The following is a 22,110-nucleotide window of genomic DNA, read 5'->3' on the forward strand; positions in this document are numbered from 1 at the left end:
ATACAGCATAACATGAGGAAGAGAAATTATTATTAATTCATGAATCAAACTCACTTAAATGCAATCCAGTTTTTCTTGTATCATTTTTGTATTATATAGATATACACTAATGTTCAAAAGTTTAGAATCAGTAAGATAAAAAAATCAGAAACGTATTTAAAAAATATTTAAAGAATCGAAGAGAATATCGTTGTATCATGTTTTCTTCACTAATATATGAATAGCTGCACTTTTACATAAAGTCTAACTTTACGTTGGTCGTTGAAAGTAAGTCAAGTTGCTTTGTCACTGCAGATTTCAGCGTGCAAGCCTCTTTATAAGGGTTTAGATGCTGATGGCAATGGATTTTGTCTGTCATCATATCTGACTGACTTGTTTTTCTTGTCACACTCTTTGTTTCTTTAGTGGGATGGTGTGGGACCGCTGCCAGACACTGCTGAGCCCCCCAAAGGGATTCAGATGCTGTGGCATCCTTCGATAGTAAAGCCCTACCTCACCCTCCTATCTGAGTGCTCAAACCCGGACACGCTGGAGGGAGCCGCTGGGGCACTGCAGAATCTGGCTGCTGGGAGTTGGAAGGTAAGCCTTATGGTCAGATGCCTTGTGTACGCATCTGTCTGTGCTAGAGATATAGCTTGGTATTCAACTTATATTGTTTAAAATATTATTAGTGAGTAGATTATCTGATAATTATGTGTCAGCATTCATTATTTGTTTTTCCATTTAATTATGATTTTATATATTGTAATTCTTATATATATATATATATATTTAATTATATATATATATATATATATATATTTTTTTTTTTTTTTTTTTTCACTTATTTAATTTAAACTTTTGGTATCTGTCATAGGGCAAATGTTTTTCTTGCTGTAGGGTTAGGGGTGTTTAAAAACATTACAATAATAGAAAAAGAATAATACTATATTATTAATTATTGGTAGCTGTCTGAGTGTAAACCAATGTATTCTTAGCACTCAGGGTGTTTGAAAAAAAAACATAAAAATAATTCAGTATTTCAATAATAAAAAAAAATTCAAATGTTTATCTGTTTTTTAATTTACTTTTACACCTTTAAAGGTGTAAATAATTCATCCGACTTTCTGGGCTATTACTTTCCAAGGCAATCAGTCTTATGATTTCCAAAAGATCTCATATATTTCACTGTAGAAATTATTCTACAGCCAGAATATTATAAATAACAGTTCTCTTTTGACATGGTTCATCTAGTGTTGGACAAACAACTGCATAGCAGCATGATAAGACCTTACCTAACACCTTAGCTTAGCAACACTCTGTTGTTTGATATGTTTTTTTTTTTTACTGAAGGTTTTATTAGCTGTTGTCAGGATCTAAATTTATTGAAAGGTGCACAAAGAAATGGTGTAAAATAGCATTTTTCCTGACCTGAAACCGGTTGCTTTCATCAGATGTTTAAACTTGTTCCAGTCTCCCTCTTGGGCCCTGCTTCTCTCTTTGTTCTCACATCCTTTTCACCATCTCTCAGTGACAAAGGCTTGTTTTACCTCTGTTGCTCGAGAGCTCTAATTCACCCGATATGCTCCACAAGATCAATACACTCAGATGGAAACAGATGCAGTGGGATTGGATTGTTTTTGATGTCTCATTCCAGGTTTAGACCCCCTTTAGGAAAGTTAAATGAAAGCGGCATCCATACGACCCCTCTCCACACCTACAGGGCATCAGGATGTATTCGTGTTTGCTGTTGTGTTGAGTTTGTTGGAGAGACAAACAGGAAAGCAGTCCAGTTCCCATAATTTGCTGCTCTGTTTGTTAAGCTGACATTGAGCCCCCGTCTAATATATGTGAACTAAGCTCTCTGTTTATGTTTTCAAAGTCCATCACGGACAGTGGGATTATTAAATCCCACGCTGTGTGTTCTAGGAAATGGAAACAAAGCCCTTAACTTAAGATGGATCAAAAACACTCAAGCGTGAAGTATGCTTTCTCGTCAAAAACTCCTTTTCAATTACAGTTTCAAGGATATTTATTGTATCGCATTACTTATAATAGAAAAAATACAAGTTTTACTGAACTGTGATGTTGATTTTCTCTAAATGACATTTCCACACACTAATTTGAAGTGCCATTTCTCTGTTCCTGAACCCAGTAAGCTGACTCTAAGATGCACTTTGCCTGATTTAACACAATTTCCTTTGAACTACACTAAATGAATAAGTGTCAGTGTCAAACTAGCAACAGATTAAAAAAAGCAAGCAATGATTCAGATCAGACTGTACTTTGCTGTTTGGTGATTATGCAACATCAAACCATGATTACAGTATCGATGTGTCAGAGGTGAATATGCAGTCAAACCAAATATTATTCAAACGTTCAGATTTTTTACTAGTGGGTACAGGACACTATAGTTCATTTATGCAAGAGATGATAGCAAAATAAAGTAAACTGTGACATATTATACCCAAAAATACTTGTGTACTACCAGTAAAACTGATAAAAAAAGATCTGGGACCAACAATTATTCAGACACTTTTACCTGATCATGTTTTGCGTAAGTGTTATCTGACAATACCAAGATGAATTTGTTCTGACATAATAAGAACTCTGAGTTCTAGTCTTATTTTATTACCAATTTCTAAACTATAGAGAATAAACTGTGATAATGTGAGAAATGTTGAAGCTGTCTGAATACATTTTGGAATCTTCTTGCAAAAACATAAAAAAATAAAACCTTCTGACTCCAAACTTTTGACTCCAAAGACACATGAAATGGTTTTGAATTTGTTCCAAATTCGGTATCTTATAGGGCTGTCAAATGTTTAAGGATGATTAATCGCGTCCATATTTAAAGTTTGTATATCTAAATATATATTTAGATATTTAGATATATTTAGATATAAAATATTTACTTTTTTAGGTATGCAGGTACGCAGCTCGCAAGGTTTGGAACAGAGCTTCTCTGTCAGTGTGTTTTTGTCTCTCTCTCTTTATTTATGCACACATACAGAGGTCATCAGAAATGAGGAATGTGAGGGGATGCCTGCTGGGCCGGATGCTGCGGTCTCCCCCTGTTACAGCAGAAGTGCAGGGCAGCAGAGAGTCTAATCTGAGCTGACACTCCGTCACTGATAAAGGCTGATCCCACAGCTGGGGTCATACACAGAGAACCTCAGAGAGCCAAAGCTCTGAGCTAGTATTAGTCTTTCACTGTAACCTGGGGAGTGTGATTACACTGTCAGCAGGGTGCTCATCCAAAATGAGGCACTTTACAGACATTGGTATATCCAGCCATGACGATACTCTTCATGGTCTCCTGAAAACTGCTGATATGTAGAGTTATATTTAGTAAAGTGGCCGAACGGTATCATTTGTCATATTTAGTGACTGTTTGTTTGTGTGTGTGTGTGTGTGTGTGTCTCCCCTAGTGGTCAGTGTACATCCGTGCGGCGGTGAGGAAAGAGAAGGGTCTGCCAATCCTTGTGGAGCTGCTGAGGATAGACAACGACCGCGTGGTGTGTGCTGTCGCTACCGCGCTCAGAAACATGGCCTTGGATGTCAGAAATAAAGAGTTAATAGGTACGGCCCGTTTTTCCTTCTCTTGACTGTCTTCTTTTATTTTATTTGTCACTGTGATTCACTTTGTTTCAAATGGTTCACTGCCATAGGATTTGTAGTGCTTAGGGTTAACAGCTGTGGTCTCTCTGGCTTCTCTGTAATGAAGTCCAGTCTCTTACGTTTTACCCAGTGTGGTAAAGAGGGCCATTCGTAGCTCTCAGCTCAAAGGAAGATAACTGTCATTTTATTATTATACATTTCCTGCCCACTCATCATTTGAAACGGTTTAGCAGGCATCAGGCTGCACTAGCACATTCCAGGCTTGTGTAACTGTATATTCTGTATACTGTATATATTTTTGGCATTGTTTGGGGATTTCTTTATTGCTGACTTTACTGAAATAAAAACCTGCAACTCAAACGTTTTGCATTTGTGTATGGAGGTTACTGAAAGGGTCGTTCCAAAGTGTTATCTTTGTGTCTTGTTTTGTTTTATCCTGTTTTGTATGGAAGCCCGTTTCTGCCACTGAATAAAAAATAATAAAGGTAATTGAGAGTTTTTTCCTTGCAATTCTGACTTTATAACTCACAGTTGTGAGTCTATATCTCACAATTCTGTTAAAAATGATAAAAAGTCGCAATAACCTTTTTTTTCAGTGGCTGAATATGTCTTTTTTTTATTTTATTTTTTTGTCTATTGTGCAGCTAACTTTACTGAAATTACATGCAACTAAATTTTATTGATTTTGTTGCATGGTGACTACTCAAATTTTTTTAAATAAAATTTTAATTTTTCTTTTAAAATTGTTTTTTTTTTCTTTGTTGTTGTTTTAATTTGGTTTGATTTTATTGTTCTTTTGTTTTGTTTTGGCCACATTTTTGTGTGGTTAGTTTTTTTGTTGTTGTTATGATTTATTCTGCTGACTTATTCTGTCTTTACCGTGTTTTTATTGTTAATGTTTGTTTTTGTATTGTTGAGTTGTCTTTTGGACATTTTTCAGAGGGTCAATCCAAATAAAACTGTCTAGTTCTCTTCACAAAGGGCCCTTCCTCAACACCATTAGCAAAGCTTTTATACAATTCTCACTTCAAGAAAGCATTTTTGTCATTCTGCCTGTGTGATACGTGGTGAAACATCCTCACAATTAGTTATGTAAACTGCAGGCATTTATTTGTTACTCACAAACCCAAAATAAAATATAAATGTCTTATAATTGAGCCAATTTTCTTGTCTGTTTACCACAAGTGCCACAAAAAGCAGTACACAGTGCCACTTTTTTTTTTTTTTTTTTATGTTTATTTATGTTTTATTTGCTACCACAAGTGTAAGGATAAATTTAGCTGTTTTGCTACTAAGGGCAACAATAAGATACAATATATCTTTGTGTTAGGGGTTCAAAATGTTGTAGACATAAGGCAGTTTAGCAGCCCTGCACACTTCAAGTGCTCTGTTTGCCATAGTTATGTTCACTTTCAGTGGAATTTGCCCAATATTTTGTTGAGTGGTACTTTATCTCATTTCCACTGTTTAGTACAAAATTAATATGGAAGAAATGAGTTTCATCGCTTGGCGTACTGCACCGCATTAGGAGAGCTCAGGTTATGTCTCTGAATAGTGAGGACAGTGTGTTCATGGTCTTTGTGACTTTCATGGTCATTGCTGAATAAGAATTAGCCTTTTCTGTTTCTGTAAGCATTCAGTGCAGGTAGTTCCCTCATTGTTTACTCATAGAGAAGAGGTGAAGTGAGTCAAAGTGACACTGTACTTATTTAGGGTAGTATAATTAAACCTCTCCTCCATGACTATATCCACACCTGTCAACAATTGATATTGTTTCCTCCAAACATATGTCAGAAGCTCTGAGGTCGTTGCAATTGGGAGTTGACCTTACCTTCATACCGAGCTGCAGGTGTTTGGCATTACACTGCTTCTGAATCAGAAATATTAACAAGTACACGACGCAACATCTGCAGGCTCCATCTGAATGACAGGAAGTGGTCCGCCGTGGTCTCCGTTGTCACATGTTGACCCGTCGCATCAGGTGCTTAATTAGAGCTTGTTTTCTTCATCCTTCATCCCATCTCACACTGATTCACACCATTTGAAATTCTCCCAGTGACATCACCAGCAGACTATTGATCTCGCCCGTTAATAAACGTGGTTTCCCTGGTGAGTCTCGCCATCTCCATTGCAACGGCTCCCCAGTCTCATTCTGCCACTGATTTCAGGCCCCCTCTCAGCTCCTCAAACAACTGGTTTGCATTTGCCACCTGGAGTCCACATAGATTTGCACATCATCCAAAATCATTTTAGATTATGTAGATCACATTGTCTTCATTATAGATTGCCATGTGCTTCCTGTCTTTGTAGATTTAGCTTGTTTCTCAGTAGATTATGCAAAAATAAATTGTAATACGTGTATATCAGATTGCAGAGTCCATATATAGAGTACATTTAGACTCTAAATTGATTTGTATTGACAAGTGTGTGTGCAGCAAACACAGTCTGTGACTGGCGGCAATTTTCACACTTTGCTTTTTCAGACAGTTCAACATGGCCATCCATCAAAAGCTTTGAAATCACTCAAGGTCCCTCTTTTTTCAAACTTCTCCCACAGTCTCTTTCTTTCATCCATGATTTATTTTGCATGTTTGATCACTGAATCTATATTTGAGCTCATTTTACATATAGCTCAGGGATGAAACCTGGGCACATGAAATCCTGCCATTTGTTCACATTAAAATAATTGATTGTTTGTATAAATTAATTTACCACCTAAGTTCAAAGCATCAGCCTATATCCTGGAGCTTTGATACTGTATGCCGATAAACAACACATTGCAAGATCATAAAAATTCTTTGGTGTTGAATGCCTTATTTTGATTTTGTTTTTTAACATGAGGTTACAAGAGAATTCATTTTGGTTCATGTGAATTAATTTTGGTTTTATGTGTACTTTTGTAACTCATTGACATTTATAGATCCTGATGTACAGTATAAATGTAATCTCTGTTTCTGCTTTGACCTTTTCTCTTTTCTAATAATTTTTCTTGCCTTTTAATGTCAATCTTCTTCTCTCCAGGATTGAGGTTAATAATATTAATGCTAAAGAAAAGTGGGAGAGAGAAGCACTTCAGGGTGTTGTTAATCAGAGCTCGAACTTTTTGAGAGAGAAGATTTAGTTAATATATTTATTTTTTATTTTTATATTTATATAGTATTTTTATATTTAGAATATATTAAAATATTACTATATAATATATTTTATATTTATACTAAATATTTTTTCCAAGTTTTTATTCAGATATATTTTTAATTAAATATATATTTTACATATTTATGTAATTCTTATTTGCAATTATTATATATCTATATATCAGTGTTTCTTTTTTGATCATATAGTGTACAATTTAATGGACTATAGGAAATATTTGATGTATTGGCAGCAGGTTTGCCGGGTCCCAGAAAAACTGACCACCTAAACCCAACCCAAAATTACTAAAAACTAGACCAATTTTTCTGCGATCAGTCACAGTTGACCTCTGCAGGGATTTAAAATAAACCATTGGTTTTTATGTATCCTGTGCTTTACATTTTATTTGAAAGATTTTATGTAGTATGTGCGTATTTCACTATTTAATCTGTATTTTATGTCTATAAAGTTACTTAATAATTTTATTTAAACATGTACAATATTAAAATATATATATTGTATGCTTTTTTCATTTTAATTTTCTGTTATTATTTTTTGAAGCATTTTGCATGAATTGTTTAAAATATTAAAAATATATATATGAGTAACAATCACAAAATGGGTTTGCCTTAAAATGCATATTCACTTCCCAAATCTTTAAAAATATATATTTTTTCATACATTAAATTAAAATCCTCTATTATGTTTGATGATCTCATAACCATTTTTAATAGCCTACATTCTCTATTCTCATTGCTTCACTCTTTTTCTCTCCAAATTCACTCTTGTTTTATATACATGCAAGCATCAATGTGCAATCAGTCTAAAATGGCAAACTCAGTTATCCTGTCTTGAAGTTCCAGAAGTGGGTAAAATATCAGTGGAGTTTTTGTTAGTTCCAGTGGCTGAATTTTAAACGTGATGTATAAAATCCCCGGAGGTGCTGTTTGAGGCTTCAACATGCACAAAATCAGGCACATCAGGCGTGAATGAAGGCAGACACACGTTAAGCATAGCATTGTATTAGCATCAGAGAAGTGTCATTTGTAATCGGAATGGCTCTCCAAACTTTCAGGTGGCAAAACTTCTCTAAGCGTTGAAATAGGAGGGTATTGGTGTGGGCATACGGACCATGAATGGGGCACGTTCTTCAGAGGACTAGCAGACAAAGCTCGCTGGATTTGTTGGAAATGTTTGAACTTGTGCTGTAACTTTGAGAATCAGCTTCACTTGGCTTGTTTCGAAGGTCCGACATTTTCAGTTGATGGAGAGGGATTTGAAAAGTTCTGATCCATCATTGAATGTTTCATCCCGGATTTGATGACTGAAAGACTCATATCTGCTGCCCACCTGCACAAAGGATGAGAAAAGAGCGGATGTGCCCGCCAGGCTGGCCTTTAGAGAAATAACCAAGTGTGTGTGCAGCTTTCCTCTCTTGCTTCAATTTGCAGCCAATCTTCCAATCTCTCTCACACTCCCTCGTGCATCCATTTGGTCATTTTTCCATCTCCTCTTCCTTTATCTGTTTTCTCTCTCTTTCATTAGGAGATTGGCAGAGGTACGTGTCTCGAAGCAAAAGAGCTGCTTTATAATAATGACGCTAGAAAATCGCCACTTTATCTTTTCTGTGGCCAAATCCGGCCATTCAGTCATCTCTCTAGCTGTCCCAGCCACCGCTCCACAAGGTGGCTCTGTTTGAAATTGCATCCGTAGGTCTTCAGAAGAAGCTGTTTCTTATTAATCCAATGTGACAGACATCAAAGTCGGTAAAAGAGAGCGATATAGCGCTTGAAAGCCACGCTGCCGGACGTTCTCCCATCAAATGGTCTCCACGGTGGCTGATTTCCAATTTAATTTGCTCCCTAACCTTTAAGAATAATTTTGTTTTAAGGTCTGTCTTCGAATGCTTTGTTGTTTGTACTTCTCTTTTATGTCCAAGTCGGCTATTTTCTGCCAATGGGGTTTGAACCTGATGTTAGCTTCATTGAAAAAAAAAACCCTCTTTGGATCCATTTAAATGTTATTGCAGGATAAAGGCTCACAGAGATGCTGCTCAAAGCCTTTCACCATTGTGTGACATTTTAAACCAAGCCGAGAACCCTCGGGCCTTCACGGAACATTTTACCAACTCTCTTTGAACTCCGACTAAGAATATTAATGCTCTTCATTTTCTTCAATATGGAAGTATATAATGCCATTCCAGTCATTACATTTGCGCCGCGTAACAATTCTTTAAACATTTCTTCTTCTGTGTTATACCGAAAGAGCATACAGGTTTGGAATGACATGGTGAAAACAGTTCTGACACTGAATTTTGCCTTCAGCATCCTTTATAGCCTATGTCTTCCAAATGGTCACCTAGAATTTAGTGTACATAAAAGCAGCAATAATGGAAGGACGCTCTCTCCGTCTCTTTGTAAATTTCTATGGGTGCGTGTGTATTTCTGGAGCTCATGATGGCCCGGAGTCGTGTAGCTGATTGGCTTTTTTGTGGGAGAATGGGCTTTTATAAGCTGGAGGGTCTGCACTTACCTCTGATTACCACTAAGCCCTCGTATTCTCAAGAGCGCGTAGATGAGGCACTCTATTGAGTCAAGGTTAGCCTTGAGTCATATACAGTCGCCAGATCTCATCGTCATGTAGCAGAACCGTCTGACTGAGTCCATAAAAAGACTCTTCATTTACCACAAGGAGTGTGAATGTGTTACTTAAAGCCCTTTTTACTTGTCCTCTTTTGTTTTTCATGCTCAGGCTGACTTTGAGATCTCTGCACGGATGTTCAGAATTTAACCTGACTGAATTGCAGTAATTGGTATTCTTGGAAAGACTCCTTAGTTTGTGATTACTAGTAATCATGCAATCTTGTGTTTCGTTATGATCATAAAGCCTAAAACTGGACTGAAAATGTCCCACACTTCACCTGTTTCACCTCTCCATGCCACTCTTCCTCTGTGGGATGTGTCCTCCTGTTTTTAGTAAGATTTGATAATTATCTCTTTTTTTTATGCTTAAAATCTTATGCTGTAACTTTTCAATGTGATCAGGCTTCATTATTATTATGTTTGTTTTTAATTAGAATTTTTTTTTAAAGTCTCTTTGGCCCATCATGGCTGTATTTATTTGGTCAAAATTACAGTAAAAATATTATAATATAACAATAGAAATATTGTCAAATATTGTTACAATTTAAAAATAGCTGTTTTCTTTATATATATGTATATATATGTGTTAAAATAAAATAAAATATTAAAAAATATAAAATATAATTTATTCCTGTGATGCAAAGCTGAATTTTCAGAAGCCAGTCTTCAGTGTAACGTTTTTTTTTTTTCTCAGAAATCATTGTAATATCCTGATATGCTGCTCAAAAAACATATTATTGTCGATGCTTCTCAATGTTTTTGTGCAACCATTGATATAATTACACTTATTCGTTTGGGTAAGTAAGGATTAAAAAAATATTGAAATTTTTAGGGTCCAATTCTCACTATTAACTAACCATTAACTTTGACTTTTGCCTCAATTAACTCCTTATTTGCTGCTTATTAATAGTTTATAAGGTAGTTGTTAAGTTTTTAAGGGTATTGGGTAGGATTATGGATGTCATGCATTATATGTAATTTATAAGCACTAATAATCAGCCAATATGTTGATAATAGACATGCTAATAAGCAACTACTTATTAGTGTGAATTGAACCCTATACTAAAGTGTTACCAAAAAAAAAACATGTTACATTTTACAAGCTATAACTATATTGAAATATTTTATATACAATTATATTAATATTGATACTGATATAGTGCTGTATGTTGAAGGAGCAAGACATCCATTTATTTGACTTTGAGTGTAATGAAGATGTTCATTGATCATGTGTCATCACCGATCAGTAATTTTATCAGGTTTTTATTATTCCGTAAATATCTTGTTTTTCCCACAGTTCACTGTTCAGAGAAATCTCACATCTCATTGGACTGTCTCCATATTGTCAGCTCGCGCAAGACAGACGATTTTGCCTGCGGGCACAAGATAAGGAGGCACCAATTAACTGGAAGCTTATTGGTGATAAAACGAGCCCTTCTGCAGTATGCTTCATGTAGAAAATGATGTCTGTGTTTCTCCTTCTGAGACCATTTGGAATTAGCGGAAAGAATTGAACAGCCTTAGATTAATTTCATTAGCTGTGTGCTTCTGTGATAGAATAATAGGGTGCCAGAAGTAGAAGGACTTCTGCATTTCAAAGGTCAAAATATTGGAGTGCATGGATAATTAAAGTGGCCGCATGAAATCTGGAAAATACTCTATTGCGAGCTAGTTTCTTGTTCTTTTTGAAATTGGACGGCTATTTCACAGAAATATCTTGTAGGCTTGTGTTCCTACACCGGTTTTATCATTAATACAGATGTCCACATAATAACATTTCATGTTTTGTTCTCATTTAAATATAAAATTCTCTGGAGCTGCAAAACAACAACAAAATGAAAGTTGTTGACACTTGCGATCTTTGCTCGCGGGCTTCCCTGAAGCTATTTACATTTATCAAATGTAGAACTAAATGTGTGCATGGTGAGCATTTCTAGACCATAGATTTTCTTAAGTGCAAACAACAAATATATAATGCCCTATTTTGACATGGCAGCACTAGTATTACTGTTGTTGAGATCACGGTAAATGCAATGCAAGAACTTCTACAGTCCCTTCACTGGCTCTTTGCAGGTCTGTGGAAGGAACTTGTCAAAGCAGCATTGAAAAATCATACGTTGGCTTGGTATGACATTAAAAGTTTGTGTAAGCAAACATTGTACAGTATTTGCCTCTTTGAAATGGGTTCTACTGTATATGTGGACCAAAACCTCTCTTGGCAAATTTAACCATAATATAAATAGCTCATAACGCCGTGAGGGGGTGTCCCATACACCACTGGGTGAAGAAAGAGCATTCAACATCCTGTTGCGATCATTGCACTTGTGATTGCCTGTTAATATGACTTAGTGTGTTATGGCATAAATTTGTCTCTTGTTTCACCGACACAAATCCATAAACTTAAAAATCATATTGTGTCTCCCACTGGTCCAGTTCTTTATTCAGTGCTGTTGAGTGTTGCCAAGTCAATTTAAATTACGCATCTCCTGCTGTTCTTTTAATGTCAGAGTTTTCACGCTTTCTCATATTTTCTTTCCTTTGTTCGAGTAGCATGAGTCACATATCCACACTGCAGTCAGTATAACGCTCCCTCCATAGAAATCCAGCGATGTTTAAACCGACACATCTGACACTCCTGAATTGTTGCAGCTCCTGCATTATTATACTCTAGATTAAGAAGAAAGTGTAGCACAATAGTCATACTGACTGTGAAAAAATGTCATCCTGACTATCATCATTATTCCAGTGCTAATCACCATATTCTCATATGCTCTTTCTGTCTATTTTTCCTTTGTCTAGGTAAGTATGCCATGCGAGACCTCGTCCACCGGCTCCCGGGTGGGAGCAATGCTAGTGGAAGCAGCGGGGGGACGGCAAACAGCACAGCGGGTAAAACCATGTGCGATGACACCGTTACGGCTATATGCTGCGCCCTACACGAGGTCATCACCAAGAACATGGAAAACGCCAAGGCCTTACGAGACGCCGGTGGCATTGAGAAGCTCATCGGTATTGCTAGGAGTAAAGGAGATAAGTAAGTTGTCTTTGTGTTTTTTATAATAGGCTTGCATCTTATCACTAACCAATAAAATGCCCTGAAGTGTGCACTAACCACTAGGCTATTTGCTTGTGTTTTCATTTTACTTTGTTTGCCAGAAACTGTGCATTGCTCATGGAGACATTTTATTTTTCAGCTACACAGTTCTACTTTTATTCCAGCACCTTTTCAATGAGATGAACATTGAGTCAGACCTCAATAAGAGTTTCATGAGCTTCAAGGCTTCCACATTGTCTACAGATGTTCGGCTAAATCATATATACATCAGCAATGCACCCGACACAAGATGTTATTCAGTGCTTGCTGAACTGTAATGAAGAAAAGCAAACATGGACGAAGAACACATTCGCTCCTGCCATAAAAAAGAGCTGATGTTAGAAATGCTGCATCCTTGAGAATAAAGCTAAATGTCACGAGAGGCTGCATGTAACAAAGATTTTAACACAGTTAAGGGGTGTTATCTGCCGTGACAATGCAGGACAAACTGTGTGACAGCCTTGACACTGGTTTATTGGTTTTGTGAATCATCAGGAGATATACAGAGGGATCCTGATGAGATTGCAAAGTGCTGTAATTTAAACCTAAATGTGAAATGGTTTTGTTTTTGTTTTGCTTTTTTGTTTCAGATGTGCTTCATTCTATCATATTTTATAATAATCATTTATTGATCAAGTCTATATGCTGCTTGCTTTAGTCTCTTAGAAAGTGTAGCAAGTGTAGGCAGCCTGACAGTGAGTGATGACAATGTCAAAGACATTAGTCCAACCCTCATCAAACTGACATTTCATGCGACTGCTTTATATCTGCATCAGATATTCATACACTGTGCCCGCCCCGTTCGAGCCAATATGGCGGTGACAGCTGCTTCCAGTTTCCTGCTGAGAGGTTATCAAAAGGACAAGCCACTCGGGTGCTTGTTTGTCTGGATTTAGCACAAAAGCAACCGGTTGATTTAGCCCTGGCATGTAGCACCAACCAGCGTGCTTGTTGTGATATGCATCAGATCTGATTACTTTTTTTATTTGAAGTGGATTTATTTGGTGCAGATTGTGATATGTGCTCACATCATGCATGACAAAGCAAAATAATCAAGTCACTGTTCTTGACTGGATGCCTTTTTTAAATAAGCTATTTATAAAGCAACAAATACAGAAACTTTTTTTAAACTGTGTCCCAAACATTACATTCTGCATACAACTTTTTGCTAGCTCTGTGGTTACCATTTGGGAAATCTGCACTTATTACCCTAACCCTAACCCTAACCCTGCACTTAAACTTCACATTAAACCCCATGTTGAAAAATGAATGGAGGGACAAATCAAACACACAGCTCCACCTCTAAAAATCAATTTTGCCATTTATGAGAGGAAATGGTAAAAGATGAGAAGCATTTATTTCCTCTATTAAAGCCATGTTCACTCAAGGACGGCAAAGATTTTCCTCTAACTTCATTTCAAGTGGCAATTGTAAACTGTTCTATTGTGTCCTTTGAGCTGAAATGGATTGACTCAGCTCAGCGGAAGACAAAAGACACAGCTGTTCTATCAAATCAGCTGAAGGCAAAGAATTTGTGTCATTTTTGGCAACCAGGAGATTGTTTCTTTTGTTTGTAGTGCATTGTTAATCATAACAAAAGCTGCTGTCCGTGTGAAATGTTTGCACAGAAAGCAGAGAAAACACATTCAGTGCATCAAATGCTTTCACAGGAATATTCATCTGAGCAACAGTGTACCAGGATCGGTTTCTCATTTTCTTCGGTTACATTTTGATCTTAGCGTTAGGATAATTTGTTAACATTTTACCATTAGTTTGCTTAAAAATGTGTTATTTTGATGTGCTGCATATAGATTTTGGTTTAACTCAGGCTTGTGTGTTCAGTTCATACAACACGCAGTATATCCAAAAAGATATTTTTCTGTGATGTCATCCATCAAAATATCAAAACTGTTCAAAGTCTGGGGGTTAAGACATTTTCTTCTCTAATGCTCACCAAGGCTTACTTTGATCAAAATACAGTAAAAACTGTTTAAAATAAAACAATTTAAAATATTTAAAATAACTGTTTTATATTTTAATATATTAAATTTAATTTGTTCCTGTGATGGTAAAGCTGAATGTCCAGCATCATTACTCCAGTCTTCAATGTCACATGATCCTTCAGAAATCGTTCAGAAATTCTGACTTGCTGCTTTGTTGCTTTCTCATTATAATGTTGAAAACAATTGTGCTGCTTAATATTTTTGTAAAAACTGGGATGCATTTTTACAGGAATCTTTGATGAAAAAATCTAACATAAAAAATTTCTGGAAAATATATATATATATATTACTGACCCCAAACTTTTGAACAGTAGTTTAATTTTAGAAAGTAGTTAATTTTTTTAATGCTGTAGATTTATATATATATATATATATATATATATATATATATATATATATATATATATATATATATATATGTCAATTGCTTTTAATTTTATTACTTTTGTTATTTTTATTTTGTTTAATAATATAAATATATAAAATATAAACAATAATATAAATATGATTTAATAAACAACAATTCTATATAATTATTAGATCAAATAATTTACTTATTCATATAAAATCTTCCAGTAATGTGCTCTTAAAAATAGATCCGATTTTAACAGATAATAACGAATGACTGTTGAAACATGTTTATTGCTGTTGACCATACTTGTCTGTTTTCTTCTCTCTCTCTCTCACAGACACTCACCTAAAGTGGTAAAGGCAGCATCTCAGGTTCTCAGTAGCATGTGGCAGTACAGAGATCTCCGGAGCCTTTATAAGAAGGTAATCATGACAGCTGTGTCCCACTTCATCTGTCCCAACCTGAGGAATTCATTTAGCATGCTAACTGATCTCCTACTCCCACACCATTGTGTTTAAACTTTTAAAGACAATAGTTTAGAATGAAAACTAAAGAGTTGTTGTACCTCCTCCCCGACTAAAATGTGCGACCCACTATTTATTTAGCACAACACTTTATAGCCGACTGAAAACATTAATCCGCACTGACTAGCAAAGAATGCTCTATTAAGCAGTAACAGCCAGGCTGAAGAGATATTTCCATTCAGTAAGTGCTTGTTGCACTTACTATTGTGTGTATCCGTTCAGACGTCTCCCTTGCAGATTATTGAGGCAAACTTTGGCCTTGGCTAGCGCTGACTGCATTCAGAACATATTGTATGGTCTGAAGAGCGTGATGAATAGACTGATGTGAGGAGACCTTGTATGTTGCCATATTTCTGTGCAACAGCAATTAAAAGCAGGTTTATTTTCCTTTCCAAACCCATATTTTTGCCTAGCATTTAGGGGCATTAAATAAACAATGCGCTCAAGGGACGTCCCGGACCGAGCTCTATAATGTGTAGTTTCGCTCACTTGGCTCTGCAGAGCAGGCGTCACAGAGTTACAGCCCAGGGAGACAGCAACGGATGCCATGCTGACCTTTAGAGACGAGAAAAGGCCAAGAGCCGACTGCCTGTGCCGCTGAGATGAGTTTAGAAGCGTGTCTGTGGAAATAGCGCTGCCCCCTCCCCACACTGTGTCGGAGACAGAGCACAGCGCTGGGCGAATTCAACAATGCCTGTTTTTAAAATGTCTGTAGTGATATGTAATTATGAATGCTTGTGAGTTTACCCCGCTGAGCTTGTCGCCATCAAATCCAATGTCGAATTAAGAGCTCTAATTTCATGCATATACTACTAATTACCCTCTCTGTCTTTTTTAAATATTTAGAGGGTTCGACAAAAAGGTACTATGTGTAGATTATAATGAAACAGAGTAATTAGAACTCAGATTCCCATTATAATAGCTGACTAAATATCTATAAATAATATCGTACAAAAGACCCCAGCGCTCACAGGTTCACATTGTGTTCGCATGCCGCCTTGAGGCAGGTTATCGAACAGCTGCTTTAGCTGATGCAGATAAAGTGATGAGGTCAAGGACGTGGAGGACAGCTAGAGCTATAAATGCATCATTCTACAGTAATGCTTATTATGTACAGCTCTCAGAATGGTTTTTGAGAGAGAGAGCTCTGTGGATAGAGCTCTCCCATATAGGCTGGGTTTGCAAAGATTTTTAAAACCTCCTGCAACCTAACCTGTTTCCTCCATCCCAGCTGAGCCCTGGAAATGTCACCAGGGATGATATTAAGCAAAGGGCAGCAAGAAAGAGATTGCTATTATTAACTTTTGCAGAGCCCCGTCTCTCATCTCATGAGTGCATAATGACAGTTGTTCCACGCGGATGTGTCTTTCTCTCCCTCTGCTGAAATGAAAGGTGTCAATTGGATGAGTCGGGCCACCTGAGGCGCGATTCTTTGTGTTTTGGGTGGTGTGATGCATGAAGCCGAGGGAGGACAGGGAACACAAGAGGGGGAGGGAACAAAGACAAGAGGTTTGGGAAGCCAGACACCCCCAAGACTGTGAACAATGGCCCCGTGCCCAGGAAGTGATCTTCTGGTTATGATGCTTCTAGCCAATATGGGAGAAAGTTGGGTGTTATGGATTTGAACAGTCCTTAATAATATACTTTGTTCTGTGTTTCCAGTATTCTTTATTTTCTTTAAAAAAAAATTAATATATATTTGCTAAATATATATATAGCCTGAATGATTCATACATATTTCAGAAATGTATTGTTTGAGTTTATGCATTGCATTAATGCTCTAGGGAGGTTCAGATGTACCGTAAACTGATTTTTTGCAACATTGGGAAATTGTTTTTTGAAACGTTTTTTGTAACGTTCTTTAGTTCATAACTAATTATACATTTTGCATATTAATGTATTTAATTCACATAAAGTTGCAGCAGTTGATCTGCTTGAGCAAAAATCTTTGAAGAAGTGCAGACGGCTTCCAGCTCCTTCTACTAATAAGGTATGTGTGTTTGTGAGAAAGCCCAGAAGCGCTTGGCTTGATTTACTCAGAATGACGTAGAGCCGGACTAAGATGAAGTAAAGTTCTTGCCTGAGAGAAGTTGCTTATGCCATTGATCTTGAGCCTAAAGCCTCACACATGTTGTGCTGAGAGGTGTTACATTCAGCCTGGCAGCCTCCTGAGATGCAATTCCACAGTCATCCCTCCCCAACACTCTCCACAAGGAAGTATCACGGTAGTCAATTGCCTCAGCGACCCAAGGGAGCCAACGCAACAGCAATGCTCCTGGCTCCATCCGCCTCTGGGAGTGTAATAATGAGTGCTTGCCATTGGTTTGCTTCAGAGCACATTTCCAAATCAGAATTTTATTGTTTGTATCTGCCTCTTAAGCAGCATTACTGAGAAATCACTGGTAGGCAGGTTGCCATAAATTACTCATCTTTGCGTGGTCCGCTTGGTCTTTTCAATCTTAAATCAGTCCTGTAATGATGCTTCATGTGTTCAACTGGAATTAACAGAATAAATTGAGGGTTTGGGATTTAAAAGACGCACATGCATTTTCTGTTCATCATTTTTACACCTCAAGAGCCGTTACCTTAGCACAAAAGCCCCTCAATTCAAGCACATTATACTCTCAGACCTAATAAAGAAGAAAGAAAGGAGATATGGGATGTACTGTAATGAATGCAAAAAGATTCTTTAATTACATTGAAACTCAGTCTTCCCTGAAAGCATTGTTTTCAAAGAGGAGAAAGCTCTTCAGAAGAAGCATCCATCCGTACTGGTATCTTCTTTTGCACAGCCAGCTCAAAGGCCCATCATCATAGAGAATAAAGGTAAAAGTTTTCATTTCGTCCTCATGTGGGAAAGTTCAAGTTCAACACTTAAAACAGTGTAAGTAAAAGGAAATGACAAACTCCCCTACTGAAGAGGTCTTTAGTCGACAGGCGACAAGTACTGTTTTTTCCTTGTTCCGTGCCTCTCTTCAAGCACCTTGGAGCCTTCAAATACCTGTCCAATGTCATTATTTGCAACAGTCACATGAGATGGAGAGCAGTGGTTTCTCCTGCTAGAGTTTCTGCCGTGCTGGGAAAGTAGGGCAGCTTTGAACTGCACCGAGTCTGGGGGACCAACCGTTTGATCTATTCCTCACCTTTCCAGCAAAAGGAATGTCATGGAGGGGCAAATGGGATGTCAAGGGTAATGTTCTGTATCCCTGTTAAAGGGCTTGTTCAGTTGGCCGCAAGTTTTTAGACCTTCTTCTTGTTTACTCATTGTGCAGCTGTAACCTGTTAGCACAAATCTAGCTCACAAAACTTCAGCTCCTACATTGACCCATTCTGTAAAATGTTGAGTTTAGTAATAGGATAAAATTGTTTACTTACTGCTTATCTTTGTTGATTTTGGTGGTTTTATGCTCATTCTATGCTCTGCAGTAATGTCCGCATAAATCAGCTGTATGAATCACTTGATCATTTCTTCAATGAGAGTAAACTTATTTATAATCTTATGCATGCTTTTAAAGGCAAAGTATGGAATTTTTGCTGCTAGAGGGCGCATGTTCAGAAGAAACAAAGGCATAGTTTAATAATAACAAATTCTGCTCATTCTGGTCATCTGTATGTTGGGTAAAGCTGTGCTTTATCATTCTAGATACAACTGAGTGTGTAGAAATTTCTGTTATAATGTTACTCTCTGCGTTCGCTCGGCATCTTCTATGAGACCATTGTTGTACACTGCAGTAAGTTACACCAATATTAGAATATCATATTAATAAATGCTGGATGGCTTGTGTTGCTAAATGGCTTGCAAAAATATGTTGTATGATGCGTTATCACTGTTACTACAAATAAAACTGCATCTGATTATGCTATGTTAGCCACATTACAAAATAATGTTTTCTCTGAGGCATGGTAAAAATATGGTACTCGCAGTAAATAAAGCAAATGAGATTCAATCAAAAAAGGTGCATTCACGCCATGTCGTAATGACGCAATATCAACTTGTAAAAAGCGTTCAACATCTTTGTAGAACTCGTAATTCCAACTTGTAAACTGGGAATTTTCTGAGAACTATGACTTGTTCCATGTGACCGCCTCAGATTAATTTAAATGCTATGTTTAGCTGTTGATAGTGTTGCCATAGAAATGCATAGTTCTGCATTCAGCTCCGATTAGAGTCACATGCTGTCATCTCGAAATTATCGTAATTATGACATGGCTTGAAGACTATACAGTTTTGAGCTATATAACAGAGATTAGTTTTCATTTAATTTCTATGCATGTGTCCAAACAGTTGCTTACTGTCTATTAAAACACATAATGCATTAAAGTGTCTTTGGTGTTTCCATGGTTTCTAAAACATTAAAAAGGGTGTATGATGTCATTGACAAGTGACAAATTGATACAGTGCGTTACACTTGTGAAAACTGCATATTTCTAATGGATTTAAACATTCTTGGAAACATTTGGAATAATGTAAGTACACAAGTCAACAAAATATATAACACTTCTAGTGGTATTTGGATATTTCAATAAAACAAATCTTACATATTGTGCCTTTTCATATTTTATACAGACAACTTTATCCACTCAGACAGTGTATTCCAGCCTTTAGTTGTTCTATTTAATAATGCAGTATATGTCTGTATGATCTCAGCACACTCAGAAGACCCATTGATTGACTTTCACAGAGATGTGTCATAGAGCCAGTGGCCAATGGCTGTAGTTTATCTCCTCCATCGGCCTTTCAGGTTGCTTCATCACACATCGAACAGGCTTTCTCCACAGCCACTGACTCCAGATCATTCATCCATTGATTTCTGTACCTCCATCCACCCATTGATTTTTGTAATGACTCCACACTTGGAGGCCTTAAACTAAACTGACAGGATAACAGTGGGATAATGTAGCGTATATAGATACTAAAAAAAGGATTTGTTGTGCACCCTCATCTAGACAAAACAAATTAAAGTACGCATTATTTTAGACTTTTCTCTGTTTCTTTCTTTCTTTTTTTAGGATGGCTACTCACAGTATCAATTTGTTGGCTCGGCCTCAACAATAGAGAGAGACAGACAGAGACCGTATTCATCCTCACGCACTCCATCAGTATCTCCGGTACGGACATCCCCTAATAACCGATCAGGTGAGTATGCATATATATATATATATATATCTTTCTCAACAATGACAACACATACATTTTACATATGTAGTGCTAAAATATTGAGTTGCTGTCCTTGGTCCTGAAATGCAAGATCTAAAATCTGGATTTAAAACAATTACAAACAGCAGGTTGATTCTCTCTTTAACCCTGATAGAATCCTATTAAAGTGATGTGGATTTCTCAGTGCATCCTGGGACTCAGGGTTAATGATCCACACTACTATTAGGGTTTGTGGATTCATGGCTGGCTGGTTGTGGTTCTAATACCTTTTCCGGTGGACTTAGCATCTCGCTGAAGCAGAAAAGTACTTTTCCCAGATTCAGAATTTGAGGGGGCTGTTGGTGGAGGCTGAGTAGCAGAAGAGGGAATTTTAGGACTAATGGGTCTTTAAATGGCTGGAAGGTGAACAGAGTGATGAAGTTCTTTCTTCCTTTAATGCAAAATTGTAAGTGTTACGTTTAATTTTATATAGAATTCCTTCCCAGGCCATTTAGTCTATAATGAATATATAGCCAGTGTTATCCTGTTTTTTTTTTTTTTTTAGATATGTATATATATTTAATATTTATGTATATATGTGTGTGTGTGTGTGTGTGTGTGTGTGTGTGTGTGTAATTTTATATATATATATATATATATATATATATATTTTTTTTTTTTTTTTTTTTTTTTTTTTTTTTTACTGTATTTTATATTTGATGATAAAAAATAGAATAATATTATTATTCCCAAAAAACAGAGCCATTCAGTAACAATATTGATTCCGGAAAAAAAAAACGTAACCACACAAAATTTTAATCGGTTTGATTTGAACATGACTGAAAATAAAATGTTGGGGTTAAGTTAATCAGACGTTAATGGATTCAGTAAAGGATTCATTAGGCCGATTTTGTCAGGGTGATTCATTAAAATATTTGGGTCATAAGTGTCAATACATTCATTAATCGGATTAAACTAAACACATGTTTGTTTTTAGACAATTCATGCTGCAAGCTCACGTCTCATGTAAAATGTAATTTAGTTTGCCATGACACTGTAGATTCAGTTGACTAGCGGTGTAGGAAATGTGGCGTAGAGCAGTGCTCACATAATTCAACATGATCTCTGAAGATATTTAAAATAAATTGATTCATTGTCTGCTTGTTTTTCTCAGTTGAATCTCTGAGGTTTCCAGTCATCCACTGGCTTGCAGCTGGTTTCATGCTGTTATTTCTGCAGGCTTTCCCTCTATGGTCTGTCTGAGCTCCCGTGTGTGTCATGAAAACGGAGAACGGTAGATTTTTGCAAGAGATCAAAGCATTTAAAGTTAAGACGGAGAGAAGGAAGGTAGGGGAAAGAGAGAGTGTAGCTGTGCTCTTTGGTGCAGAGCATCAGAATATGACAGCAGGGTCTCGCCTGTGCTACTCAATTAACATTTCCTAAGATACACGTGAGCTCAAAGCCAAAACAATACAGAAAAATTAACAGTACAATGTAATTCATTCACTAATACCACAACCTTGCAGTTTTGCTGCAGCATTAGAGACATGTATTTACTGTGGGGAAAAATATTTATTCCTATACTCGTTATTATTTTGTGCAACACTGTATTATCAAATTTAAGGC

The 22,110-nt window shown here is 36.7% G+C and overlaps 1 protein-coding gene across 3 annotated transcripts in view; it reads left to right on the top strand.

Moving 5' to 3' along the window:
- LOC127946211 (catenin delta-2) overlaps window positions 1-22,110 on the top strand; it is a 280,344-nt gene that overhangs the window by 248,241 nt on the left and 9,993 nt on the right. For all 3 annotated transcript variants that reach the window (XM_052542619.1, XM_052542620.1, XM_052542621.1), the window contains 5 exons: window positions 406-579; window positions 3,411-3,561; window positions 12,174-12,408; window positions 15,161-15,245; window positions 20,358-20,484. In XM_052542619.1, the coding sequence (XP_052398579.1) occupies window positions 406-579; window positions 3,411-3,561; window positions 12,174-12,408; window positions 15,161-15,245; window positions 20,358-20,484 (772 nt within the window). The remainder of the gene's footprint in view (window positions 1-405; window positions 580-3,410; window positions 3,562-12,173; window positions 12,409-15,160; window positions 15,246-20,357; window positions 20,485-22,110) is intronic.

The sequence above is a fragment of the Carassius gibelio genome, chromosome A24 (genome assembly GCF_023724105.1).
Source record: "Carassius gibelio isolate Cgi1373 ecotype wild population from Czech Republic chromosome A24, carGib1.2-hapl.c, whole genome shotgun sequence".
Lineage (NCBI taxonomy): Eukaryota > Metazoa > Chordata > Actinopteri > Cypriniformes > Cyprinidae > Carassius > Carassius gibelio.